This window comes from Ovis aries, chromosome 24, assembly GCF_016772045.2.
Source record: "Ovis aries strain OAR_USU_Benz2616 breed Rambouillet chromosome 24, ARS-UI_Ramb_v3.0, whole genome shotgun sequence".
Lineage (NCBI taxonomy): Eukaryota > Metazoa > Chordata > Mammalia > Artiodactyla > Bovidae > Ovis > Ovis aries.
Genome location: NC_056077.1, coordinates 25,827,587 through 25,854,484, shown reverse-complemented (window position 1 = coordinate 25,854,484; position 26,898 = coordinate 25,827,587). Strand labels below are relative to the sequence as shown.

At 56.5% G+C, this 26,898-nt stretch overlaps 2 protein-coding genes across 6 annotated transcripts in view; one reads left to right on the top strand and one right to left on the bottom strand.

Moving 5' to 3' along the window:
- GSG1L (GSG1 like) overlaps window positions 1–2,614 on the top strand; it is a 254,812-nt gene extending 252,198 nt beyond the window's left edge. The window contains exon 7 of the mRNA XM_060406221.1: window positions 1,881–2,614. Within this exon, the coding sequence (XP_060262204.1) occupies window positions 1,881–1,978 (98 nt within the window). The 3' untranslated portion in view covers window positions 1,979–2,614. The remainder of the gene's footprint in view (window positions 1–1,880) is intronic.
- A 9,501-nt stretch (window positions 2,615–12,115) lies between these two features.
- The window catches only part of KATNIP (katanin interacting protein), a 233,456-nt gene continuing 218,673 nt past the window's right edge, over window positions 12,116–26,898 (bottom strand). For all 5 annotated transcript variants that reach the window (XM_060406218.1, XM_060406217.1, XM_060406216.1 and 2 more), the window contains 9 exons: window positions 24,922–25,087; window positions 21,575–21,732; window positions 20,046–20,110; window positions 18,385–18,495; window positions 17,450–17,589; window positions 15,512–15,613; window positions 14,789–14,949; window positions 14,556–14,644; window positions 12,116–14,010 (listed from right to left, as the gene is read on the bottom strand). In XM_060406218.1, coding sequence (XP_060262201.1) covers window positions 13,952–14,010; window positions 14,556–14,644; window positions 14,789–14,949; window positions 15,512–15,613; window positions 17,450–17,589; window positions 18,385–18,495; window positions 20,046–20,110; window positions 21,575–21,732; window positions 24,922–25,087 — 1,051 coding nt within the window. In that variant the 3' untranslated portion in view covers window positions 12,116–13,951. The remainder of the gene's footprint in view (window positions 14,011–14,555; window positions 14,645–14,788; window positions 14,950–15,511; window positions 15,614–17,449; window positions 17,590–18,384; window positions 18,496–20,045; window positions 20,111–21,574; window positions 21,733–24,921; window positions 25,088–26,898) is intronic.

Genomic DNA, 26,898 nt, shown 5'->3' with positions numbered 1-26,898 from the left:
ATATTAAAAATAGAAGAAAAGCCAAAGGGGGGGGGAAATGACATGTGCACACTCCCCAGCATTGGCACAATCTTCCTCATCTTTGCCTGTTCCCTTGCTGCCTTTGTTATGAGGAAGAGTCTCCCAATAGTCAGAGCTGCTTTGGGGATGTAGGAAGAATAATGAGCTTCCCATCCTTAGAGGTGTGCAAGCAAGAATTCTTGGCGTTAGCAGGAATTTCTACCTCAAGGGGCTTGCTCTGAGGGATGTCTGACCCTAAAGGATGAGAAGTTATCTGAGCAGAACACATTAAAAAAAAATGCTGAAGTTTGGAATCAAGAAGAAATTAATTCAACCCAGCAGCAGTGGAGCTGTGAATCCTAAGGCAGCTGCTTATGCTGGCTGAGCCTCAGTTTCCTCATCTGTAAAATGGGTTCAGGCTTTTGAGGACAGAACCTAGCATGGTGTGTGGACTATACGTGCTCTGTTGCTGTTAGTTTTCTTCCTTGCCCTTCACACCCATCCCACTCACCATTCCAGGCAGTCTCTCCTCCCCATGTTCCTCTTTGTTCTCATCTTTCTGGTTCTAAGCAGTCACCGTGGAATGTCCTCCAGGGATTGAGTCATCTCTCTCCTGGGCTAATGGTCTCATAGAGACAGGGCTGGTGGAGCACCATTCAGAGTAGGTGCTCTTAAGAGAAGGAGACCCCTGAGGCCAGAAAGAGGATGTCTGGAGGGCTTCCTGTAGGAGGAGAGATTTGAGCTGGGCTTTGAGGGTTCAGTTTGATAGTAGGTACAAGGACATTTTAAGCAGGTCCCAACTTGGAGATGGAAATGGTCTGGTGTGTTAGGAAGACACGAAGGTGGTGCTTGGATGAAGGCAGGGGAGCGAGCTTCTGGGAATCAAGAAAAAAGGAAGAGTGAGCGTGCACGTTGGATCAGATGAGCCTCCCAGCCCCTCCGCTTGCCCAGGTGGAGCAGAGGCTGTGGTCATAGAGGCTGCCCCCTGCCTTGGCCCAGGGAGCAGCTCAGGGCTGGCTTTGGGATGTCCACACACTCGCTCGCTCAAGTAAGTGTCAAGTAAGGGTCAAGTAAGGTCAGGGCTCTGGAGTCATCTACACTATTCTCCTAACCCTCCCATAGCGCCTTGAGCACATTGGGAGCATGCAGTGGACCCCAGGGAAGCCTGATGGGGTCGGGGGGTGGTGGGAGACAGGGGAAGCCTTTGGGTGGGTGGAGGGTGGAAAGAGGGTGGGTGGATGGCTTGAGGGGTAGGTGAAGTGAGGGCAGGTGGGTGTGCAGTGTTGGTGGTCAGGCAGTGGGCAATATTAGATGAGAATGTCTGTGAGTTAAGGGCTGGAGACTTGACGTGTGGGTGCAGATGTGTTGGCAGGTTGGGAAGCAGACAAGTAGGTGGGTGAGGTGAAAAGTGGCCAGGTGGGTGGATGGGTGGGTGTTTTGGGTGGTGGGTAGATGTGTGTTTGGAGAGCAGGGCTGGTGGGAGTGTTCTGGGCTGCTGCCAGGATGGATGGGATGTTGGCGGGTGTGTGATGTGTGGACAGATGGGAGATGCTTGACTGGGTATTAAGGCTCGGGGAGTCATGGTGGGGACAGTATGTGAGCGGAGTGGTGGGTATTTTGGTGGGTTGGTGAGTGGATGGCAGTGGGTGTTGGCAGGCGGATGTCTAGGTGTTGATGGACTGGTGGGCAGAGAGTGGGTGATGGGGGTGTGGCAGAGACGGAGAGTTGGGTAAGTGGATGGTGAGATGCTGAATGGAACAGTGAGTAGGGTGGAGAGTTGTGTGTGGATGGACCGATGGGTGGACGGGGAGTGGGAGGGGCGGTGGGGCATGGGTGGAGGAAGGCAGCTGTCAGCACTGACCACCCTGTCCCCTTGGCAGGACACCAGCCACACGTGGGCGATTCCTGGCCCCGGAGCTCTGCACACGAGGCAGCAGAGCTGAACCGCCAGTGCTGGGTCCTGGGGCACTGGGTGTGACCGTGAAGAGCCTGGTTCCAGACCTCAGGCCATCATCAGCACCAGCCCCCTGCCGTAGGATCACTGGTCTGGCACCTTTGGAACCTGGCCTGTGTGCTGTGAACTCAGCCAGCCTGTGTGGGAGACACATGGGCTGCCCTGCCCACAGCTGCCTGGGGCTCAGCGTCCTGGAATTGGGGCCAGGGCTCCTGAGGGGCTGCACAGGGCTGCGCAGTGCGACTTGGGGACAGCCACTCCTGCCTCCTGCCTCCGTCGTGTGCAGAGCCCTGCTGAGTGCAGCTGGGATGCTGAGAAGGACACGGACCCTGGCCGCTAAAAGGCTGGGACCCACGAGCCAGCCAGGAGGTCTCGGAGGTCCCCTGCAGGGGACAGGGAATGAATGGGGCTTCCTGAAAGAGGAGCTGTGGCCTTGGCCCCGCAGTGGGGGAGGGTCCCACTGCAGGCACACAGCAGGGACTCAATAAATGCTTGTTGGATCTGTTTTCTTGCTGTGTGTGGAGGCCAGTTGCTCTCTGGGCTGTGGCTGCTCCTTCGTGGCCCCACCCTATCAGGTCTCTAAGGAGCCTGAAGATGAGACAGCCCTGAGTGTGCTGGTCAGGGTTAGATGCTGAAGTGTGGGTGGGTGGGAGGAAAGGGGGGCGGTCCTGTCGCTGAGGCTGGGTCTGGGGGGGTGGGGCCAGGATAGAGCCAGGCTGGCAGGCTCTCTTGGATTCCAGAGGGTGGGGAGGTGAGCGCCAGGCGGGTGGGACACTGGAGAGGGCCATAGACAGGCCCTCAAACCCAGGCCCTCAGCCACCCTGACTCCCGTGGGGACCCTTTACCCTCTGTCTAGAGTCACATTTATATCAAACCTTAGGGCTTAGATGCCTGGAGAAGCAGATTCCTATTATAAAGATGAGGGAACTTAGGGTCACAGAGATGAAGCATCTTGCCCAAATCACAGAGCTAGCAAAAGCAGGGTTAAGGGTTTGAATTAGGACTCCTGACTCCAAGAGGCCTTGTCCCTTCCCAAAAGATTTCTAGAGATTTCCCTCAAGGAATGTTGTTCTTCATTCTTCCATAAACACATCATCCAACCAACCATTCATCAATCCACTCATCTACCCATCTCTCCATCCATCCATTCATCATCCATCCATCCATCCATAACCCATCCCCCCATCCATTCATCCATCCATCTATCCATTTGTCCATCCATTACCCACCCATCTATCCATCCATCCATTCATCATCCATCCATCCATCCATAACCCATCCCCCCGTCCATTCATCCATCCATCTATCCATTTGTCCGTCCATTATCCACCCATCAGTGGTCATTCTTGCTTTTACCAGACATCCATCCATCCATCCTTTCACGTATCACCCTTTCACATATCATCATTATTCAGCCATCCATCTGTGTATCCATCTACTCAATGATACAATTCCTTGTGCTCCTACTGCATGCCAAACACTGTGGCAGGCACTCGAGATAGGACGCTAATCCAGAGATGGTGTCTGTCCTCGGAGAGCTCACAGGTGGGCAGGACACGTAACTAGATGGGTGAAGATAGGACGGTGCGCAGAGTGCTCTGGGACCAGGCAGCCTGGGTGCCGATGCCAGCTCCTCCGCTTGAGATCCAGGGCATGTTACCTGACCTCTCTGTGCCTCGCCCCCGTGGGCACGTGGGGATCGTCAGTACACATACTTCTTAAAGCTCTTCTGAGGGTTAAAGGAGCTAATATACGAGAAGCCTTTAGAACAGAGCCTGGCACATAAACGCTCTGTCGGTGTTTGCTGTTTTCTCAATGAGGGGAAGTTGGCGGGATGGGGGTGGGGGCTGCTCCAGAAGCCCATAGGCAGCACCTGCTTGTGGGAGGGAGTGGGGGTCATGGGAGGCTCCTTGGGGAAAATGACATTTAAGCTGAGATGTGACGTTGTCTAGATGTCAGGTAGGCAAGAGTGTAGAGGCAAAGAAAGTTGGGAACATCATAGGAACTTTGGGATAGTCTAGATGGCAGGTGTATGGAGAGAAAGAAGGGCAGAGGATGAGAGGACAGGCAGCAGACGTTAGTGGAGCCAGAGGGACTGACGCCTCTTTAGGAAGGATCCATGGGAGATGCTTTCAGGCAAAGCGGGGAGCGCCCCGCTGAGCATCCCAGGAAGGTCTCCGCAGCTCTGGGCAGAGAACAGATGTAGGGGGACGGTCCCCGTCCTTGTCCTCACCACATGTGAAGGGAGGGGAAAGGGTGAACTGGTTCAGAATGGAGTTCCTGGGATAGTACAGTGAGGGCAGATTCAGGAGGCAGGCAGGAGGGAAAATGAGCTGATGTGGGAGGGTGGGAGGAGAAAGTCAGCGACGACGCTCAGGTTAGGGGCTGCGGGGAGGTGGGGGCGGGTTCAGATGTCTTGAGTCTCAGGTGCCTGGGAGACACCCAGGTGGAGGCGTGTGCTTATTCACCCATTCATTCATGCTTTGCTAATCAAGTCAGTAATTCATTCACCTAGTAACTATTGTGGACCTCCTCTGTGGGGCAGGAGCTGGGTCTGGGACAGAGACTGGGACTCAAATAAAAAGGCTTTGAGCATCAGGATGAGGAGGTCAGCTGGGTGAGAAGAAACCGCTGCAGCAGCTCCAGCTTCAGCCTGGGCAGGGGCATGTCCAGTGGGAATCTGGCCCTGGGTACCCTGGAGCTCTCTATTCTCTTCTAGGATCCTTTTGAAGTTGCCAAGTGGATCACAGAGGGCCGGGAGATGATTTTTTTTTTTTGTTGAAACATGGGCAAAGTTTTTATCTATTTTAATAGTTGTGTTTATGTAAATTGTGTATTAGGAAAAAAATGTATAACGGGCACACAAGTCCATGATTTCACAGACGTTATTGCTTAGGATGAAGCCAAAGTAGGCATTGAAGTTAAAAGGCAAAAAACAGTTGGCTTAAAGAAAAATATTAAATAAATAATTGTGCAAGTGGTATGTGATGATGGAATGCGGACGCCTCAAGCAAGGGCCATTCTTACCCTCTGCTCAGCCCAGAGAGGGATGGGGAGGACGGAGGAGGCTCATGGGACCACTCACTCAGGCTTCAACTCCTTTTGGGTGCCTGCTGGGCAGGGGGAGAGAAGTAACTGTCATTCAGTCCCATGGAGGCTGTAGCAAGGAGGCTGCAGCAAGAAGGCTGCAGGTTAGACAAAAGGCAGCACTTCCAGGCAGGCCAGGTGAGTGATCCCAGTGGGTCCCTACTGGGAGTTCCTGGAGGGTTGTCTTCATGCCACACTGTCTGCCTGCACCTGGGATGGGGGGAGGACCACCTGGTTTGAAAGCAGGGGTCCTGGGTGAGCACACAGAGGCCTGGATGGGGCGGCAAAGCCCCCTCCTCCCACTCCTGCAGACAACTTTCCCTGCCTATCCCCTGCACCAAGCAGACCATCCCTCTGTCCACAGATAGAATGGCCGTTGGCCTTGGATGCTGACCTTGACCCCCATAGGCTGGCTTGACCTGCAGCCCAGAGTAGCTCTTACACAGCCTGTTCTGCCCTGGACACCTGCTCCCAGCCTCCCTGTAGCCACACACCTGGGCTTGTGTGGACAGACCCACCTCAACATTGCACAAACTTGAGTTAGCAATTGTACGTGCACACGTGCTAACCCACCCATGTCTGTGTGCTCCTGCTGACGCTGAGCACACACTCCTGTGTGCACGTGCTGGTGCTGGATGCACGCCAGCCCTGGACCTGGGTCTGCACGTGCCCACCACCCTAAACGGGGCTCTGTCCTATGTTTGCTCAGGTGCGTGTGTGCGTGCTAATTCGCTTCAGTCATGTCCGACTCTGCGACTCTATGGATTGTGGCCCACCAGGGTCCTCTGTTCATGGAATTCCCCAGGCAAGAACCCTGAAGTGGGTTGCTAGGCCCTCTTCCACAGTATCTTCTTGACCCAGGGATCGAACCTGTATCTCATTGTCTTCTGCGTCGGCAGGCAGGTTCTTTACCACTAGCGCCACCTGGGAAGCCAGCCTGTGCTGTGCTCACACTCTCAGTAGCGTCCAACTCTTCACCCCCTTTCTTCTTAGGTGCCCTTGGGGCCCTGGTCCTTCCCCTGCCTGGGGGCTAACTGGAAGGTCCAGGCCGCTGGAGGCCACTGGGCTGACTGCCCTTGGGGGCTGGTGGCTGTGACGAGCCGTCTTCCCTGCAGCCTCCACCAAAGCCCACCCGTGCAGCCACACCCTCCCTTGGGTAATGCTAGTGTCAACTTGATTCATGGCCGTTCATCCGCCGGCAGCCGGGCCTGAGGACATGGTGCGCTGGGAAGCTCACCCCTGGGGGAAGCTGCTGCCACCAGGGTGCCGACCCCTCATTTGGGAGGAAGTGGGGACAGAGGAAAGCACCCAGGGCTGAGGAGTTGTTAAAATCCCGAGACTATTGCTGACCTGTGTGGGTCTTCATTCATCGAGAACTATTTGCCAAGGGGCTTCCGTGTGGCAGGCGCTGAGTGTGCACTGGAGCTGCCATGGCGAGTCAGAAAGGCACCGATTCCATCCTCATGGAGGGCATATTCCAGGGAGGAAACAGAGATGACTCCGATAATTTCAACAGCAAGCAAAAGTTTTCAGTTCAGACTGTGAGAAGTGCTGTGTAGGCGAACCGCAGAAAGTCCGGATTTAAACTGCAGGGCTGAGGGTGGGCCTCTCGGAGGAAGGGCCGTGGCAGCGGGGACTGAGAGATGAGGAAGGAGGCGGTGAGATGGTGTGGGCTGAAGTCAGAGCATGTGCAAAGGCCCTGGGGCTGACAGACTGCCGCGTGCCTGTCCGCAGCCCTGGGGCGGAACACGTGCCTGGAGCCCCAGGTGAGGGCACGTGGGTTGCTGCTGAGTGGGCGTCTGGGGTCAGCTGGTGTGGGGCTTCGTGGTGATGGGAAGTGTGACCTTCACCCGAAGGCTGCGGAGAACTGCTGACAGGAGGGATTTAAGAGGTGGACGCATCAGCTTTTCATTTTGGGAAGTGCCTCCGGGTCTGGGGGATGGGGTGAGGGGCCGAGGCAAAGTGGCCAGAGAGGGGCTGCTGTGGGTCCTGCTGGGAGGTGGGGAGGGAGTGAGGGGCTGGGAACCACCGGGACTGGACCGGCCTTTCTCTGAGCCTCCCTCCTGGGCATCAGTGCTATGCAGGCAGGGATGCTGTAGGCCAGGCTGGGCCTCGGTGAAAACCAGGGAAGACTGTTCTCCAAGTGGATGACTGAGAAAAGCCCCTGTCCCCAAGCCAGGAGAGACAGGGCCCTGGAGCACACAGCCTGGGGGGCCTGCAGTCTCGTCCCCCTCGCCCATCCCCCGGGGGCTGTGGGCATTGAGCACGTTACACCGCCCCGCCGGAGGACAGCCCCACCGGGGGACTGAAGACAACGACCATCAGTCATGAGGAAAAACCAATCTCTTCCGCGTGGAGATTTATTGCGTAGACAGACAGGAAATCACAACGCGAGACCTCTGCCCTGTGCCCACGTGGCCTGGCCCACCGTACCCTGGTAATTGCTTCTTGGGCCATAATTCATCTTGGATGGATGCTGTCTGAGCCTCGGCCTGCAGGGAGGCCGGAGGCTGGGGAGTGGCCAGAGGCCTGGCAGGGGAGTGGGCAGCGGGCAGCGGCCAAGACTGGCCAGGACGTTGGGGAGGGAGGGAGCCTGGGGCTCTGGGGGAGCAGGAAGGGGCCTCTGCTTGGGACCAGTATCATGCCAGGAGGCCAAGACGGTGCGTCAGGGCACCAAGCCCCCTTCTACATATACTCCTGACCCTCCCTCCTCGGGAACTTCCAGGGTGGGTGGGTGGCTGTCAGGTGGAGGGGCACACGCAGGGTGGCTTAGGGAGAGGAGGCGAGAGAGGGGCTCCCCAGGTCAAGAGCTGGCATGGGAGGGGAGACAGCACTCACTCTCTAAGGCCGGCGCCCTTCATGGACCAACCAGCCCAGGCTGCGGGGATTCCAGGAAAATCAGGAGGGCCATGCTGCCCTTTTGAGCAGCCTCCCGTCTCAGCCCCCAGGCCACTCTTGCTGTGAAAGCCTCAGTTTGCACACCTGTAAGATGAAGGTTCATGAGGTTCTCACGGCAAAGACAGGGAGGTGGTTTGCCATTCCCTCCTCCTGTGTTGAAAAGCAGAGACATCACTCTGCCGACAAAGGTCCATACAGTCAAGGCTATGGTCTTTCCAGTGGTCACGTATGGTTGTGAGAGCTGGACTGTAAAGAAGGCAGGGCACCGAAGAATTGATACCTTCACACTGTGGTGCTGAGAAGACTCTTGAGAGTCCCTTGGACAGCAAAGAGATCAAGCCAGTCAATCTTAAGGGGGATCAACCCTGAATATTCACTGGAAGGACTGATGCTGAAGCTGAAGCGCCAGTATTTTGGTTATCTGATGCAAACAGGTGGCTCATTGGAAAAGTCCCTGCTGCTGGGAAAGATTGAGAGCAGAAGAAGGCGTCAGAGAATGAGATGGCTCGACAGCATCACCGATGCAATGAACAAGAACTTGGGCAAACTCTGGGAGATGGTGAGGAGTAGGGAGGCCTGGTGTGCTGCCATCCACGGGGTCGCAAAGAGTCAGACACGATTGGGCAACTGAACAAGAAGATGAGGGCCATTGTGGAATTCAGCCAGTGTGCCCTGCCTCCTAGGAGATGCTCCTAAGGATGCCCAGAGTGACTCTGAGGAGCAGGCGCGGCGGGCACCCTGAGGCCTGGGTAAGGAAGCCGAGGAGGCACGGACGTAAGGTTGCTCACAGCTAAGAGGTAGTGGGGTCTGGACTCGAACCCTGGCCAGGCGGCCCCAGGTTGCTCTCCATCACCAACTCACCGGGAAATGGGTACCTGCAGCATGAGGTCTCAGCGTCTAACCGTGATACGCAGCTTCAGTGACAAACCCATGGAGCATCCAGGTCAGGTGAGAGCTTAGTATGTGCTGACTGACATTTATTTGGCTCCATTGAGATTTATTTTGGTCTTAGTCACCACATTCTGGATCTTTAGTTGCAAAGTGTGGACTCTTAGGTGCGGCATGTGGGATCTAGTTCCTGACCGGGGATTGGACCCAGGTCCTCTGCACTGGGAGCGCAGTCTTAGCCGCTGGGCCACGAGGGAAGCCCCTGTCCTGACTTTTGTTATTATCACAGAAGATGACTGCTAAAGCCTGCCCCACTGTCAGGAGCGGGTGTGAGTGGAAAAGTTTCCCAGAGGCTGGGAGCCTGGAAGTGGTAGGCTTGCCATGACTGCCACATAAAGGTCCAGGGACATGCCTGACCGCCAGCCCCCAGCACCCAGGGACACACAGCCCATTGGCAGAGGCCCCCATACCTCCCCCCGGCACCTGTCCTGGGCCTGTTCCCTGACTGGACACCAGAAGCTCGAGTTCTTGGGCCCCTCGAGAGTCTCTGCATGTGCAGCAGGGTGGGGCCCGCAGCACTGTCCCCCGGTCCCCTCCTGCTCCTCCATGTAAATGACCTGCCTCTGTCTCGGGGTGCCAACCCGGATGCCTGTAGGGCTGTGAAGCATGGAGCGATGCGGGGAGGGCCGCAGGCCGAGCGCGAGACGACAGGGGCGGGTGGCGAGTGTGGTGACTGGGGAGCTGCTGCCCGGGCTCGGGGCCAGCTCTGGCTTTTGGGACCATCTGGTAACACGGAACCAGAGCTGCCACGGCTTCCAGTTTTTCCAGAGAAGCAAGGAACTGGCAGACCAGTGCAGCCAGCCAATCCTGAGGAGGCTGAGGGCGAGGCTGAGTGACAGTGGTGGTGGGGAAGGGGAGGTGCTGGGGCCTCGGGAAGGGACCACCCTGCTCCAGGTGGGGTGGGCGGTGAGGTCTGGGGAGGGACTCAGGACATCTCAGCAAACGTGCCCGAGTGTGGGGGCAGCGGCCACTGGTCTGGCTACAGAAACGGCTTTGGCAGGCTCTGGGGGCCCCTCTGAGGTCATGGTGCCAGTGCTGGAGCCAAAGGAACAGACAGAAGTGGGTCCATCCCTCTGTGGGTCAGAGAAGGCGGGTCCCCAGGGGACAGAGGCCTGAGGGGAGGCTCCCCTGGGAGACTCTGCCTGCTCTTCCTTAACCCTCTTGTCAGCTGTGGCCAAGATTCATTCGCTGCAGCCATGCCTGGGTGCCAACCAGCCCCCGTGCCCCTGACAGCTGCAGCTCGGGGCTGATTTACAGCCCTGTAGCTTACAGGGTGGGGGTGGGACCCAGGGAATGAGCAGGGAAATGGGATGTGGAGGGAGAGGAAGGCCTCTGCTCTCCAGGAAGACTGGGGGTGGGGACTGCAGGTCCAGTCTGCTGAGATCACTCCACCGACCCCCCTGGGCAAGAGGGGCGGGGCCAGGAATAGTCCCCTCCCTCTCTTTACCTCCCTGGAAAGGCAAGGAGGACTGGGGGGAACCAGCCCCGGGCGTTCATGGAGCCTTGCATCAGGGACTGAGGGCCTCCCTGGTGGCTCAGATGGCAAAGAATCTGCCTGCAATGCAGCAGACCTAGGTTCAATCCCTGGGTTGGGAAGATGCCCTGGAGAAGGGAAGGGCAACCCACTCCAGTATTCTTGCCTGGAGAATCCCATGGACAGAGGAGCCTGGCAGGCTATAGTCCATGGGGTCGAAAAGAGTGGGACCTGACTGAGTGACTAATACTTTCACTTTCGGGTCAGGGACTACAGGCTCCGGGGAGCCAGGAAGAAAGTGGGGGCCAATGTTCATGCTGAGCTAGGCTGGGAGCTGTGGTGGAGGGTCAGCTACACAGGACCCGTACCTGGATTCACTTGGCTCACTCAGTGTTTGTTAACTTAGAGCCAACATTTAAAAGTTAGATTTCACATTAAAAATGAATACAACACCTGGATTCCTGGCTTCTTTAAAACCCCCTGAAGATCTGGCGCGGTGGGACCCTGGGCTCTGAGCTGCAGAAGGTGCCTGGGCTGCTCTGCTGACCAGGTCCTGCAAGGCCAGCTTTGCCCCCTGGCGTTGCTTGCCTGGCCCTTGAACAGCAGGGACCCAGGCCCAGCACTCTGGCTGGTGTTGGAAAGGCTTAGAAGCTGGGATGCTCGGCCGGCCTCCCAGCCCACAGCTGGAATGCAGGGAGGGCTGCCCTGCGTTCAGTCTCCAGGGCTGGCCCAGAGACACAAGCCCCGGTAGTACCAGGCTGTCTGGCAGGGCAGGGCCCCTCTGTCTTCACAGGAACTCAGAGGGGAGCCGGGGACGAGGTGGGCCCAGTAGAGGCCCAGCCGTTGTCCCTACATGCCGGCAGGACAGAAGCCCTCTCTCCTCTGGCCAGTTTAATAGACGAAGGGAGGGTCTCCAGGGGGCCCCTTACCCAGCCCCCAATACAACTGCTGGCAACTGAGCTACAGTCTAGACCGCTAGCCCCTTCAACTGAACCTTCTTTCTACTGGAGGGCTGCTTTATCCGGACGCTGATACTCACCCCTAAAGGAAGCGGGGGTGGGGAACCGCAGGAGGAGCCAGCACTCAAGCATTTGGGGGCTGTGCTTTCAGGATCCACTCATGCTGAAGGGAAATCCCCGGGTCCAGGAAATTTCACCCCAGTTCTCCTGTGGTTATCTCAGGATTTGTATACTGACTAATAGCTCCCCAAGCTGAGCGTCTCGGGCAAGTTACTGAACCTCTCTGTGCCTTAGTTCCTGTATCTGTAAAAGGAGGATCATAATCACACCTACCCTACGAGGCTGAATGCGGGTGAAATGAGTCAGTTCTAGGCATAAGCGCTAAGTCACTTCAGTCGTGTCCTACTCTGCGACCCTATGGACGGCAGCCCACCGGGCTCCTCAGTCCATGGGATCCTCCAGGCAAGAACACTGGAGTGGGCTGCCATTTCCTTCTCCAATGCATGAAAGTGAAGAGTGAAAGTGAGGTCTCTTAGTCGTGTCCAACTCTTAGCGACCCCATGGACTGCAGCCTACCAGGCTCCTGCGTCCATGGGATTTTCCAGGCAAGAGTACTGGAGTGGGGTGCCATTGCCTTCTCTGGTAAACCGTATGGGCTTCTATTATCTCGCCAGGATCACGACCTTCTTCGCAGGTGGGAAGAGGGAGTGGCCGGCCTCCAGTGGACTCAGTCCATTCTTGGAGGCAGCACAGTCTCCCTCTTGTCTGACCCCAAATCTAGCACATCAGACCATATTCTTAATAACATTTTTTATTGATCTTGCAAGAGAAAAAAATAGAAATTTATTTTAGGGTTAATGCCTGTACAGCTTTTTTTCCCCCCTCCCCTCCTAACTTCCATGGTACATACAGTTATAAATATCAACTGAGATCCTGGGAGCAAGTGAGTGTGGTACTCGTGTGATCTCCCAAACATATCTGACCTGTTACAAATGCCTCAGGCGGGAATAGAAAGCTGGGCTCCCTTTAAAGCCAAGGTACTGGTTTTGATCACTAAAAGTCGATCAACTCCCCACCCCCTCCACCACACCGCCCCCCGATTCTCCTGGGAGTCTGGAGGCCCAGAGGTGGAGGTGCTTGCCACATCTGGAAGGGTGAGGTTAGCCTAGAAGCTGGGGGCTTGGAAGCTACCGAAATTATGGATCTTCTCTGGGAGAAACAATTCCTTATCTTCACGTCGGGCCCCACGCTCCTAATGAAAAACTCATTTGCATCGCTGCTCGGCTGAAGCTGCAAAGCTCATAAAGTATTTGCTGGGGCTTTTGGTTGCATAGGAACCTACTTGGAGTACAGTATGGTGGCAGCGGGGCCGGGCCGGGAGCCAGGAAAACAATGGATTAATATTTGGAACGAGAAATTACCCACCACTGGGAAACCAATGAGGTCCCTGATCCGAGCTTGTTACACAGATGAAAATAGATGTGATCTGGGCTTCACGTGGCTGGTGGGGGCAAGGCACAAGTCCAGCTTGCCCAGAAGCTGCTAGAAGAGGGCAAAGGCATAGGGACCCTTGGGCAACAAGAACCTCACCACCTGGAGCCCAGGACGCAGGGGGACAAGAACGGATGGAAAGGGAGAAAAGCCTGGATCTGACAGAGGGAGTCCGCCCCCCACCCCCAGGCTAGTTCAAGTGGCAGGGGCGTGGCCTCTGGGGCTGAGGGTGCGGCTGTGGCACTGGTCTTCTGTCTCCCAGCCTGGCGTCTAGAGGGCATCCGGATGGGCCCTCCTGACCCTCTGGGGTAGGACGCTGCCTGCCTGTCCTGTCTGGGCCTGGCAGCACTGCAGGGACCGGGGCCCGCATGCCGGAGAGAGGCACAGGGTGGACTCAGGGCAGCAGGTGGGTTCAGCTCCCTCAGTTCCTAAGCTCCCAATCCTTTCTCGGGCTTAACCAGAGGACAGAGATCCAGCAGGATCAGGGATCCCTCATGGGATCCCTCCTTCTCCACCGGGCCTGGGTGAGACCCCCTGTCCCCGGGATGAGTGAAGGGGTGGTAGCAGTCCAGGAGGGGTCCAGGGGAGAACCACACCCTCTTGGCCAGCTCCTCCAGCCCCCGGATGAGGCAGGGATGAGATGGGCGTGGGGGCCTCCGAAGGCAGGGCCCCATGCTTGTTGGTGTTGGTATCTGAGGCCTGGTCTCCTCCACCTGGCTCAGTAATGCCCCGGGCCCTGGGGCAGCTGGCTGGGAGGCCTCACCAGGCCTTGTCACTGTGTTACCTCGAGACAGGCAGAGCCCACGGATCCCATGACGGGCCCTGCTTTGCGGGATCTCACCCAAAAGTCACAGAGCCAGGAGTCCCCGGGCTCCCCGTGCTGACCCCAGGACCGCAGGGGCCAGTGGAAGACCACACACCCCTTCCTCCTCCTGAACTCGTGTGTTTCCCAGGGCGGTTCACCCCTTGAGTCCCTTCTCCCCAGCGGGCCCCTCCACACTGCAGCTCCCTTCCGCCCTCTGGGGTCTGGAGTCTGGGCAGGCCCGCACGAATGCCTGAGGGCCAGGGACACAGGTGCTGCATGGGGGCTGGTGCAGAGCCCCGTCCTGGCTGAGAGGACCAGCCCCGCTCCTTCGCTGGTCAGCACCGCCACGGTCTCGCTGTCTCCTTCTCACTGATGCAGGTTTTGGGGCGTAAGGCTGTGGAGGGGGAGCACGAGAGGAAGCATTGTTACCCAGCCTCCATCCCCGAGGGTTGCCCCCTGCCCTGGGGGTGAAACCCACCCCGCCCGGGGTCTCAGCACTCACGGCCCCTGGAGACCTAGCCACCGCCCCCAGCAGCCTCCAGCTCGGAGCAGGCTGGCCCACACTGTTCCCTCTGCCTGCCCAGCCCTGTGCATCTTTTAAGATCCAGTTCAAGCATCCCCTCTCTGGGAGGCCCTCACCCTTTGCATCCTCTCCGGGTTTCCCATGGTCCAAGGCTATCCTCTTGATACAGCGCTTCTGCCCTTAATGGCCCTTTCCCCTCTGTACCCGTAAGACCTGGCTTCCGGGAAGCATACCACATTACTCCCAGGGTTCTGACCCCATCACCCATTTCACAGACCCCCAGGAAGGCTCCTGGGTGGAGAAGAGGGGGCTGAAGGCTGGCAGGGATGACAGACAGTGTCTGATGCTGCCAGCTCCTTCTCTGTTCTAACCAGACCCTGGAAGCAGGGTGGGAGGGGCACTCTGAGGAAACTGACCTGGATCAACTGCATTCTGCTTCCTCTTCGAGGTGGTAATGATTTGGTTTTCATTCATCATCTGCACGTCCTGGTCCTCTACCTGATTGCTGCGGAGAGGGAAAAACCAGAAGGTGCCTTCCGGCTCCAGACGGCAGGTCCCTGGCATCTTCCGCCATTAGGGCTGGCGGGGGAGGTCGGAGGGGAGGGGAGGGGAGGTCACAGGGCCAGCTTGGTGTGGGAGGGGGGCGCACCTGATGGCGGTGTGCTTCTCCTGGTGACAGATGTCCGCGTCCTCGGTGAAGAGGATGGTGTGGTAGGGCACCGTGGGCTCGCACGTGGGCAAGATGCCCCCGACCAGGTGGCCTACCATGGCCAGGATCCCGTTGTACACGAGCAAGTCATCCACCAGGAGCTGGACAGGCAGAAGAGGGGCTGCAGTCCAGCGTTGCCCTCCTCCTTCCCACGTGTGACCTCTAGTGAAGGGCATCACTGCCCAGAGGCTTGCCTACTACACACTCAGCCCGTGTTGTGATTTCAAATCTTCATGATGGCCAGGAAAGGCGCCTGGATCAGCCCCACATTGCCAACGAGGATACTGAGGCTCCAAGGGCTCAAATCTTAAACCCACGTGGCAGAGCTCAGAGGCAAACTCGGGTCTCTGACCCCCAGGACCCCCCGACTCTCCCCACCTGAGTTGCCCCTTGGCAGGAAGAACTCCCCACACCACTATGATTCAAGGAGAAAAGATGAAAGAAAAGCAACATTCTGCTTTTTCGGGGTGATGACTCAAATCACTCAGAGAAGCCTTTGAATTCACGGACGGATGGCATAGATCCCTGCCTCTGAGGACCCAGCATTTGTGTCTAAGGTTGCGGCCGACAGAAGTAACTCAAAGTGTGACAAATGATAATTGCTGGTGGCCTAATTACCAACGGGTATAATTATCTCCCAAAACCCAGCCAATAAGTACTTACGCCAAACTCCTTCACCCCTCGATGCGGTGTTTTTGCGTAATTCCACAGTTTGATCATTGACACCGTAGTGGGCAGATCGAAAATCACATAAACCCGGTTCACCTGTCAGAGGGAAGAACTAATTCAAACAGGCATGTTTGGGAACAGAGGCACGGGGCTGGGCCGGGCGGGGGTGCCAGGCGTGGGCCCGTGTCAGCTGGCTGGGCTTCTCCAGGGCTGCCGGGTGTGGGGCTCTCACCGCCTCTCATCTCCCCAAAGCCCATCTTGAGTCAGGTCACGTGTGGCTGCGTTTGCAACAAACCGCTGAGCTGGCTGTTGAAGGGCCTGTTTTCTGGGCCTGGCGTGGCTCTCATTTAAATGCCCGCGGAGAATCAGGGACACCCTTCCTTTTCCTCCAGGCCAGGCCCAGAAACACAGTCCGGGGTCTCAGGGCCAAGGGCGATGGCCCCCAACTCCAGAGTCAAGAGGCACGGCCCCCCACCCCGCCCCCCCGGAGCAATCAGCACAGCCTTGACCCCTGTTTGTCCTTTCCCCGAATCACAAATGAAAAGCATCCCTGACTGGCCAGGAAGGCGGTGCTGGTTAATTTCAGCAGAGATCTTTGAACCTCTGGTGTGGGGTAGTGGGGGCAGGAGGGGGGCGGTGTTCCAATCAGTGGCAAAAATCAGCTAGTAAAGTGGGACCCAAGAGCCCCCCACCAGCTCCCCACCCCCAACATAGACTCTCAAATATTAGTGGGGGAGCCCTTGCAAGATAGGATAAAGCAAATAGAATTCACTGTTGGCCATAGGCTGCAGGCTTAGCTTTGACCCAGGCCCAGGGTTTCAGCCCCAAGAGGATGTAGTGGGGTACGGGAAAGGTCAGCCTTCTCTGCTTGTACCATGGAAACTATTTAGATGAGGAGCCTCCAAGTGAGTGCCCATGGGACTCAACTGGATACAAATATTTGAGTCCAGCTGAGAGAGGGACAGACAGGGAGATTGCCCCACACCCAGAGGTCTTCGTGTGAAAGAATGGCAAATGCTTGAAGGTCAAGGTCAAGATGGCCGAAGGCTAGACTGGCTAGGGGCCACCAGTTTGCAGCCCCAGGTGTGAAGGCTGATAGATCTATGCATTTCCCGTCTGCAGTGGTGGGGCTGGGCCGGAGGGGTCAGCCTCTGCTCAAGGGAATCTGACGGAATATCGCAGGGGTGCTGCCCCTTCCTGGGAGGATTTTGAGAGGAGAATGTATCCCTTGTCTTCCTTCCAGGGGTCACAGGGGTGGGCACCCCAGCCCCTGCTTCACATCTACCTAGGCATCTGGGCCCGTGGCTGACAGGCTGGGGGGCTGCGATCCGCCCCATCCCATCCCGAGTGGTCCCTCACCTCCCTTGCTACCGCCATCGGCCAGGCCCAGATGAGCAAAGGCCCACCCCCAGGTTTGCTTTGGAGCAAAAAGATGGGTGGGACCACTTGTAGAGTCTGTGATCTGGGAGACTGAGTTGGTGGGTTGGAAGAGCTTACCAGGCAGGTCTGAGGACAGAGAGAGGGCAAAGTAGGGATCACGTACCCGGTGACACAAAGAAGGAGCAGAAATCAGGAATGTGGAGAGGCTGGGGCTGGAGGGAAGAGCAGAGCGAAGCAGAGAGGAAAGAGAACTGGAGAGGGAGGCTCACAGGGACCCACACCCCCAGGCCTGCTGTGCTGGGCTCCTGGCCTCAGAGGCCCACTTGATAATCAGCACCCCCAGAGCAAAGGGAAAGACCTCTGGCTGGGAAGATGTGTTAGCAAACACCTGAGCCTTCCTGGCAGCCCCCGGGCATTCTGACTTGTTTCAAGGTTAACTTGGCCTGGAAGGAAGATGTGTTGCTGAGACTGGGGACAGAAAGTGCCACACACACCACCCCCCTTCCAGCCCCACCCCCATCCACCCCAGGGCTGGGAGCCTCTGGAACCCACCAGGCCAGGCAGGATGGGGGCCAGCCACATGTGTCTGCCGTCGCTGGTGTTGTTCACTTGGTCGATGAGCTTGTCAGGGGTCCGGACGTCCCCACACACGCCCTCCAGGGAGTTGACGCTGTCGGGGAAGGCGGCGATATCTGAGGATGCCTCTAAGCTGTCATAACCCAAAGCAGTGTGTTCGGCCCCGGGCACTGTGGGCCCCTCTTGCGGCCGCCAGCCCCCATCACGCGGATGGCGTGGCCTGGCAGGGGATGCCGGGTTGGGCTGAGCCGCTGTCTGCTGCTCGGGGCGGCTGGAGGAGTGTCAGCCAAATTAGACATGTTCTGGGGGAAAAGGAAGGTGAGGAGGCTGAGGGGAGTGGGGGTGAGAGTGGAGGGGTGGCCAGTTTCAAGGAAAGGAGAGGGAAGTATGCAGAGGGCAGGCTGGAAAACACGGGTTAGGTGGAAAGGGGTTGCTGCCGCTTTGGTGCGCTTCCCTAGCGGCTCAGCTGGTAAAGAATCTGCCTGCAGTGCAGGAGACCTGGGTTCAATCCCTAGGCTGGGAAGATCCCCCTGCAGAAGGGAGAGGCTACCCACCCCAATATTTACAGGCTTCCCTGGCGGCTCAGCTGGTCAGGAATCCGCCTGTAAAGTGGGAGACCTGGGTTCGATCCCTGAGTTGGGAAGATCCCCTGGAGGAGGGCATGGCAACCCACTCCAGTGTTCTCGCCTGGAGAATTCCATGGACAGAGGAGCCGGGCAGGCTACAGCCCATGGGGTCACAAAGAATCAGCACGACTGACGTGACTGAGCAGCGACAGCCGTGGCATTTTTTCCAGGTCTGGTTCCTTCAGGGACACTTCCCTCTACATTCAAGGATTCTGCTCCTTCCTCCGGACCCTCCCGTGCTCCCTGCAGTCTGGCTGGGGCCCCCCTTCTGCCTAGAAAGGATACTGTTCTCTGACAGAGGGATTTTTTCTCCCCTTTCATCATATAGCTCCAGGCCGGTAAGACCGATGTAATAGGGGTCACCCCAGCTGGTCAGGAGCTGAAACTGGAAAATGACTGGAACATGTTATTAAGGAAAAAACAGACGTAATTTTCTGGAGAACAGAGGGAAATAATTACAAAGATAACAGGGATATATATATGTGTGTGTGTGTGTGTGTGTGTGTGTATATGTGTATATATATATAGAGAGAGAGGTTTATAGAGATGAACGAGAGAAAAAAATGATTTTTCCCCCTCCGAGACTGAAGTCTATCAAAATGTATGTGGCATGAAATTTTCTTTCATTTAAACAGCAATATGAATGTGTGTATGTGTGTTTGAAGAATTCAGAAGCTTTCTCCAGGCCCTGGGAGACAGGGCAACGGGCAGGGAGGGTGACCTTCAGGGAGCTGGCAGGATGGAGAAGCATCTGTCACAAACTCAGTGTAGAGGACTGAACAGTGACCAGACCTCAAAAACCCCCTCCTGCCTCAGTTTCCCTGGTTGTAAAATGACAAGAACAGAGTACCTGTTCCCTCCTCCACCCATTTCAAGTGTGGAGGGCATGAACGGCAAGGCAGGTTGTGGGAGAGCCACAGCTTCGTGGGGATGGGCTGTGCCAGGGTGACCCCCTCCTGCTGCTGACTGCATCCCATGTGCCAGCCCTTCCGCAGCCCTGCCCTCCACTGGCTCCCAGCATCCCCAGGAGCAGGCAGGCCGAGGAGCCTGAGAAGTGGGAGGGTGATCCCGAGGGGGTTAAGTCAGAGGTGGTCCTGCCCGGAGAACAGGCAAGTGAGAGTGCCAGGCTGGCTGTGCTCACTAGACCTGACTCTGCTTCTTCCCAGCTGTGTGAGCCAGCAAATTACTTAACCATTCTGTGCCTCAGTGTTCTCTGCTGTGAAATGGGGGTGCTAGCAGTGCCCACCTCACAGGGCTAACACAGAGGGTTCACACAGGTGACCCACTGCCAACACTGCCAGGTGGCAGGAGGGGTCCAGCACGTTTGAGCTATGACTCCTTCCCTTTTCACCTCCTCCCCACCTGGTTCCAAGGAGAGCCCCCAGCCCCATCCCCAGGTGGGTTCCCACCGACAGTCCTTGGTGCTGCCTTCTGAACCTCAGTCCAGCAGGGGGGTGGGGTCTAGAACTCGTGTTGCCCCCCAGTCCCAGAAGCACCAGTCTCCCTGAGGACCTGGGAGCCTGCCTAACCTCTCCGCAGTTTCCCTGCATGGGCTCCGCTGCCTCTGCTGAGGCCTGGCTGAGACCCAGTGCCGCAGCTAAAGCCCAGAACCCGCCCCAGGGCCGGCAAGGAGATACAAGGGCCTGGCCCTCTCCCTGGGTTCTGGGTGTGGTCCCGAGGGCCTGCCATGTGCGACGTGTGGGCGGCAGGAGGAGGAGTCCCTGGATGACTCAGCAGTAAAGAACCCTCCTGCCATGCGGGAGACTCGGGAGGCTTGGGTTCAATCCCTGCGTGGGGAAGATGCTCTGGAGAAAGAAATGGCAACCCACTGCAGTATTCTTGCCTGGGAAATCCCATGGACAGAGGAGCCTGGTGGGCTGCAGTCCATGGGGTCTCAAAAGAGTCAGACACGACCGAGTGACTAAACACCAACAGGAGGAGGATACAGCCGCAGGGCATCGGGGGCGCCTCGTAGTCCATGCTCGCCCGCTCCAGGCTCTTCGTGTCCAGCCTGCAAACACAGAAGCAGAGGATTGTAGTGGCCTGAGTTGCTGGTCAGTTATTCCCCCTGGGAGGTGGTGGGGGAGGGGCAGACACACAGCTTCTGCTCACACAGAGTTCCCATCCCCTGGGAGAGGCTCGTCCCCTTGGGTTTGACTCATAATCCTCACAACAACCCTGGGAGCTGAGTACTCTCACGTCCCTGGAGCACAAGGAAGTGAAGTCACTTGCTCAAGGTCACACAGCTGGGAAGTGGCACAAGTGGGATGTGACCCGAGGTCGTCTGGTTTCAGGGTCCACACTCTGAACCACCCCATTCGACCTCAGTCCCTTTGTGAACAAGGTTAAGTCCACTCTGTGCTAAGCGGAGACCCATGATGGACCCATGGATTGTGGTGCTGGGAGGGGGCAGGCTCCAACCCCAGGTGGTGGTCAAGGACGTGATGTCTGAGCTAAGGAGAAAGCAGCCATGGGAAGAGTCAGAGCTGAGCCTTCCAAGATGAACGGCACCCAGAGCAAAGGCTGGTGGGAAGGAGCTGGGCAGTTGGTGTTTATCCCCAAAAGCAGCCAGTCGGGGGTGTGGGCTGGGATAGGAGACAGGCAGAGAGAGGAGGCTGGGAGGTGGGGAGAGCCCTTGAAGGCTTTGGCTTCGTGGACCCTGAGCAAGTGGCTTTACTAGCCTGGGCCTCAGTTCCCACATCTGTAAAATGGGCATAACAACCCCTGCTTCAAAGATGGTTGAAAGGATTATCTGAAGGATGAATACAAAGCATCTGGCTCAGAGCAGGCACCCAGGAGGGAGCCTCTCTCCTCCCCCAGATTCCTCCCCGCAGGGCTTCTCTCCCTGGTCTACCGCCAGTGACTTCTGGCTCTGGCCTGCTTTCTTCAATTTCAAGGGCAATGTTGTAATTAAGTGACTATTCCCAGTATCTGGCCCCAGGAGTGATGCCAGCTACGGTAAAGGGAAACTCATTTTGTTTCAAGAGCTTGGCCTCTGGTATTTGGACATCAGGGGGTTTAAATGAATAAACTTAACGTGGCATTTACAAATTGTTAGGAACTTAAAGCAGCTGAGACTGGGGCCAAGCAATCCCAGTGAATCCATGAAATGTTAGGCTCCGTTTTCCTCTCTGAATCTTTCTAAATCAGGAATACAGAAACAAGACGAAGGAGGCCCTTCTACGAATGGGCCAGCGGGTGTTTCTGAAATCTAGGCAGCCTGGAGCCTCTTTCCCCAGCAGGAAGCCCAACGAAGCATTTAAAATCTCTAACACCCAAGACTGTGAAAAACCCAAACATCCCCAGACAAGGTGGGTACATCCCCGGGCTTCCGGAGAGGCTTGGCTAAGCTTTAGAAAACTGGCCAAGTTGAAAAGCGATGTGTTTGATCATCACTTCAAAGCCCTTTAGGTACAGGCTTCAGAGCCAGGGCCTGTAGGCTGGGAAGGACCGTTTCGGGAGCCGCTCCACTCACCTCTGGGCCGGTGGGGGCAACGGTCGGGCCTGCAGGTAGTCCACAAAGAGGATTTCTTGAGCAAAGTCAAAGTGGCAGTTGCCCGGGCCCTTCCGGATGAGGAAGCCCTCGGGAGGGGAGATGCACAGGCCATCCAGGGAGACGTGGACGATCTTGGCCTAGCAAATGAAAAAAAACAATAAGGCTGAAGAGAAGGAGCCGGTGTGAGGAGGGTGGTGAGTACTGATGTGGCTGGAGGTCCTAGTAGCTGCTGTTTACAACTGAGGGCCCCCCCAGGCCTTCCTCCCAGACCAGACCCCACCTGGTCAGGGGGCTCCTTTCCAGTTGCCATCCCTACTCTGTGCCAGGTGCTGGGCAGGCAGCAGAGGAGCAGGCGGGTGAGGCCCTCGCCATGGAGGACACAAATGGACCTTCTCTGGTCTACTCAGCTGCAGAGGGCTGGGGTCATCAAGGGCGTGGACTCAGCTGCTCTGGGATTCACCGTGAGTGGCTGCGCAAGTTATTCGACCCTTCTGCCTCAATTTTCCTCATCTGTTAAATGGGCTCAATGAGGCACTAACTTACATAAAGTCTCCAGAACAGAACAGTGCCTGGTACACAGTGGGCCAGTGTTTTCCTAGATCAATCCTTCTCTACCCCCGATTCACACCTCCTCTCCTCTCCTAGCCCTTTCCCTTGGGACAGAAGTGGACCCCTTCCTGATTTTCCTTCTTGAGCCCTTGGCCCATCCTGTTAAGGGCATGTACCCCATAGCTATATCCTGGGTGGTTTCTGGGCTCCCTTGATGGCAGACTCTGGCTGGATTATCTCTACATCCACCTTAGGGCCTGACACACAGTAGGTGTTTACTGAGAGCTTGCTGAATTGATTGGATGTGAGCTAACATGTCCCCCTGTTCTAGGCCAGATGGATGGCTGTCACCAGCCATTCAATGTCAAAGCCTAACGGCCAGGTCTGAGGTGGCTCAGCTCTGGTCCCCTGGGCAGGGGTAATGATATGTGAGCAGAGAAGGGTTAGCAGAACGGACCGCTGCTGACCACACTGATGGCGTCTCACCGCTGGGAGACACAGAGAGGCTTCTCTGTGCAGAAAGAAAGGGGCCCTGACTTGGGTCTCATGATTACAATGTACCTGGGGGCCCTTCATTCCTTCAGCAGTTGGGGGGTCCCCATAATCACTCAGGGCTTCCCTGGTAGCTCAGCTGGTAAAGATCTGCCTATAATGCAGGAGACCCCTGTTTGACTGCTGGGTTGGGAAGATCCCCTGGAGAAGGGAAAGGCTACCCACTCCAATATTCTGGCCTGGAGAATTCCATGCTGTATAGTCCATGGGGTCGCAAAGAGTTGGACACGACTGAGCGACTTTCACGTTCACTTCCTAGTCAGTCACAGGGTGCATGCACCCAGAAGGTGTTAGAGGGGCTAGCTCCGGGCACGGCTGGATGTGGCTCTAACTCCCCTCTGCTTCCCTCAAGGTTCCTGCCCAGGCCCCAGGCCTGGCCGGATGGAGAACTGTCACCCCCTTGCCATGTGATTGGTTCAGAGATGGAACTCGACTAGAACAATTGGTGTGGCTCCTGGGGTTTTGCTGGCTTGCTTGCAAAGAGGAGTTCTCTCTTCTGCTGGACTTGGAGCAGGCAGGATGTAAGTCTAGCACTGCCAGGGTTTGCCCGGTGGAGAAAGCCATTTGAAGTGAAGCCGAGGCCCAGGAAGCCCTTGTCCTTCTTCTAGAACCACCACCTCCTCCAGGAAGCAACCCTGACTTCTCCAGCCCCCCATTCATTCCCTCAGGGGGAGCTTTAATTATCATCTCCATCTTACAGCGAAGGAAACCAGAGTTCAGAGACGCCAAGCAATTTGCCCAAGGACACACTGGAGGGGTGTGGAGCCCACCTCCGGGAGTGCCAGGCTTGGCTCTAACCTCATGCCAGGGGCCCGGAGCCAGAGTTCCCAGGAGTGCCTTGTGGGGTAGGCATCTGAGGCACCCTTTCCCGGGGAGGAAGAGAGGGGACCAGAGTTTCCATCCCACTGCGGCCCGGTTGCACCCTCTCAGATGGTGCCCACCCCCCAACGGTGGCCACTTGTCACTAGTACTGCAGCTGGTGGGGGCCACACCTGGGAAGAGGGGCAGTGTTTCTAGGCTGTAAATCTAGCCTCGTGGAAGCTCAACTGGATAGACAGATTCACTCAAGAGAAGAGCAAGGCCCAGAGGCACAAGTTGAGGCAGAAGAATGTTTTTTAATGCCAATATAGCTGACATTTTATACGCGCTTGACCTGAGAGCGTGCTTACAGACACCAGGGCGGCCTTGGGCGGGGGGTTTATAAATTGCATGCTCAGGGGAGCCGAGGCTCCTGAAGGAGGTGGGATGGGGGGTGGGCGCAGTGGAAGGGGGACTGCTCACTCTGCTGTGATAAATGACCAACGTCTTAAGGCCCTGGACGTGTTGAGGAGCCCAGACCTGGGCTCAGAGCAGCCTCACAGGCCAGGTCCTGGCCTTGTCAACCTCTGTGGGGTAGAGGTGGATGTCTTTCTCCTCTTCCTTCTACAGCCAAGAAAACTGAGGTCCAGGGAGGGCAGGCCACGTGCCAAAGGTCACACAGACTCAGACACAGAGCCTGGTGACTTTAGGGTCCTAACTGCTTTGCTGTACTTTAGGTGACCTGGTCATCATCACATCTACGTAGTGGGAGGGGACAACTGTCTCACGGTTCATGGGCACACCGGTCAGAAAAGCCCATGAAAGGGGCACCTCCTGATAACTCTTTTCCACAAGCCAACAGAGGCCCCTGCTTTCCCACACCCAGCAGGAGAAGAACATGGAGTGGAAATCAGAATGTGGGCAACCAAGCCGGGCACATGGGGACGGGGCCTCTAGCTGCGTGATCTTGGGTGAGTGCCTGGGCCTTTCTGAACTTTGGTTTTCAATATCTTGAAAGATGGGGGTAGTAACACCTGCCTCCCAGAGGCTGGGATGCGGGTCCAGTGAAATGACAAAGGTGTGAGAAGCCCTCAGCCCAGGCCTGGTTCCCAAAGCTCTCAGGAAACAACAGGGCTGTGAAACTAGGCACCACACAGCGGGGCTGGGCCTGCTGAGGACCCCTGAGTCCCCAGAGGCCACGAGGCGCTGCAGTTCCCCGAGTCTGCCCTGGGCTCTTTCGCCTGCATTTGCTGTTTGCAGAAGAAGGAAACGGCAGCAGCTCTCTCGCTCCCCAGCGGTAACCTCCCCCAGCTCCATTTGGAAAGTTCTGGAGGATTTATGCTCCTCTCTGGCAGCCACACCAGCCATTCATCAAGGCGCTGTTTCCCTGACAGTGGACCAAGCGCGGCCGCTGTTCCCCGGCTTACCCCTCGATAGGTGTCCTCGGGAGATTTATTGTAGTTCCAGAAGCGAAGGCCTGCGATGCTTTCGGCTCTGTCGAAGCGGATCGTGACCACGTGGTCCAGCCCCGGCGAGAAGGGGATCAGCCACATATGCTCATCCTCCATCGTGATGTTGGCTCCATCAATTAACCTGCGCTCAGTGGGGAGGGCAGGGAGAGCTGAGGGCAGCCCGGTCAGCTGGGAGAACTCACAGTGTGGGGTCGGCACCCACTCCTCTCCCCACCACGACGGCTGCCCCTGCCTGGCATGAGCCTGGCTGGATCAGGCTCATGAAGGGGAGGTGAGACTAATCAAAGCAACAGTGAGGAGTCATCACTTATCTGTGAAGTTAGACAAAACAAGAAACTGGGGGAGACAACAGCCTGTGCTATTAAAGGGATTCTCTGGTGGCTTAGATGGTAAAGAATCTGCCTGCAATGTGGGAGACTGGGTTGGATCCCTGGGTGGGGAAGATCCCCTGGAGAAGGAAATGGCAACCCACTCCAGTATTCTTGCCTGGGAAATCCCATGCACCGAGGAGCCTGGTGGGCTACAGGCCATGGGGTAGCAAAGACTAACACTTAGATGCTGTTAAAGGTACAGTGAAGCGATCATCAAGGTTTTTAAAAAGGATGAGGGTGGGGAATGTATTATTTTTCAGGACTCTTTAAACCAGTGATCCCACTTCTAGAATTTTTCCTCCTAAGAAAAGTTTATTCCACATGTCAGAAAGCCATCTGTACCTAGATATTACTTAATTAGCCACAAGATCTCAAAAGAGGGAAATGTTCAGTACATCTACACAGTAGTGAAGATGATCCTCACGAGGATGGTGCACTAAAGCGAAAAGGCAGGCTGTGGGATGGCAGGAGCACTGGTTTTAATGTTGTGAAATGAGGACAAGGACCAAGAGAGAGCACCAAAAATGAAAAATATATTTCTGTCAGAGGGGATGGGAAGTGACAATTTCTATTTCCCCAGCTTTCTGTAAAATACTGTATTGACTCTATGGTACATTTTGAAAGAACTCTATTCCTTCTTCCTTGTGCTGGAGGAAAATGATACTGAAGCACTAGGGGGAACTTGGGAGCTCCTGCCGTGGGACAAGTACGAGAAGGGGCAGGTGCCTCTGGAGGGAGGTGGGCTGGCCTGCAGTCACTCAGCCTGGGTAGCCCAGGGCAGCCTGCCTACCACTGGGTGGGAGCCCCCAGCACCCTCATGTTCTTTTCTTAAGAAATAATTTTATTTTTGGCTGTGTTGAGTCTCCGTTGCTGTGCAGGCTTTTCTCTAGTTGCAGAGAGCAGGGGCTACCCTCTGGTTGCAGTGGGCGGGCTTCTCATTGCGGTGTCTTCTCTTGTTGTAGAGTACAGGCTCAAAGAGGTGCCCGCGTCAGTACTTGTGGCATGTGGGCTCAGTAGTTGCAGCTCCCGGGCTCCAGGGCAGAGGCTTAGTAGCTGTGGCACACCGACTTAGCTCCTCCTTGGCATGTGGGATCTTCCCGGACCAGGGATCTAACCTGTGTCCCCTGCACTGGCAGGTGGGTTCTCTACCACGAGCCACTGAGGAAGCCCCATCATGTTCTAAAAGAGCTCGCCAGCTGGCCCATACTGCACTTCCACCCCGGCCAGTTTCTGGTCCTCCGGCCTCATCCTTCCCAATTCTGTCCAGCACACCTCAGCCCTGACCCCAGCCCTGGTCTCACTTCCACGGAGAGGCCTGGCCCTGGAGATAGGAGCCCGCCTCTCTGCCTCTTGGGTGGCCCCCCTCTCTGCACTCTCCCATTTTCCAGGTGACTTTGAAGCTGCTGCCATGTTGCCTAGATCTAATTTATTATTATTAATTGTTTTAAGTCTTTATTGAATTTGTTACAATGTTGCTTGTTTTACTTTTTGGGTTTTTAGTTGAGAGGCATGTGGGCTCTTAGATCCCCAGCCAGGGATCGAACCCATACCTCCTGCACTG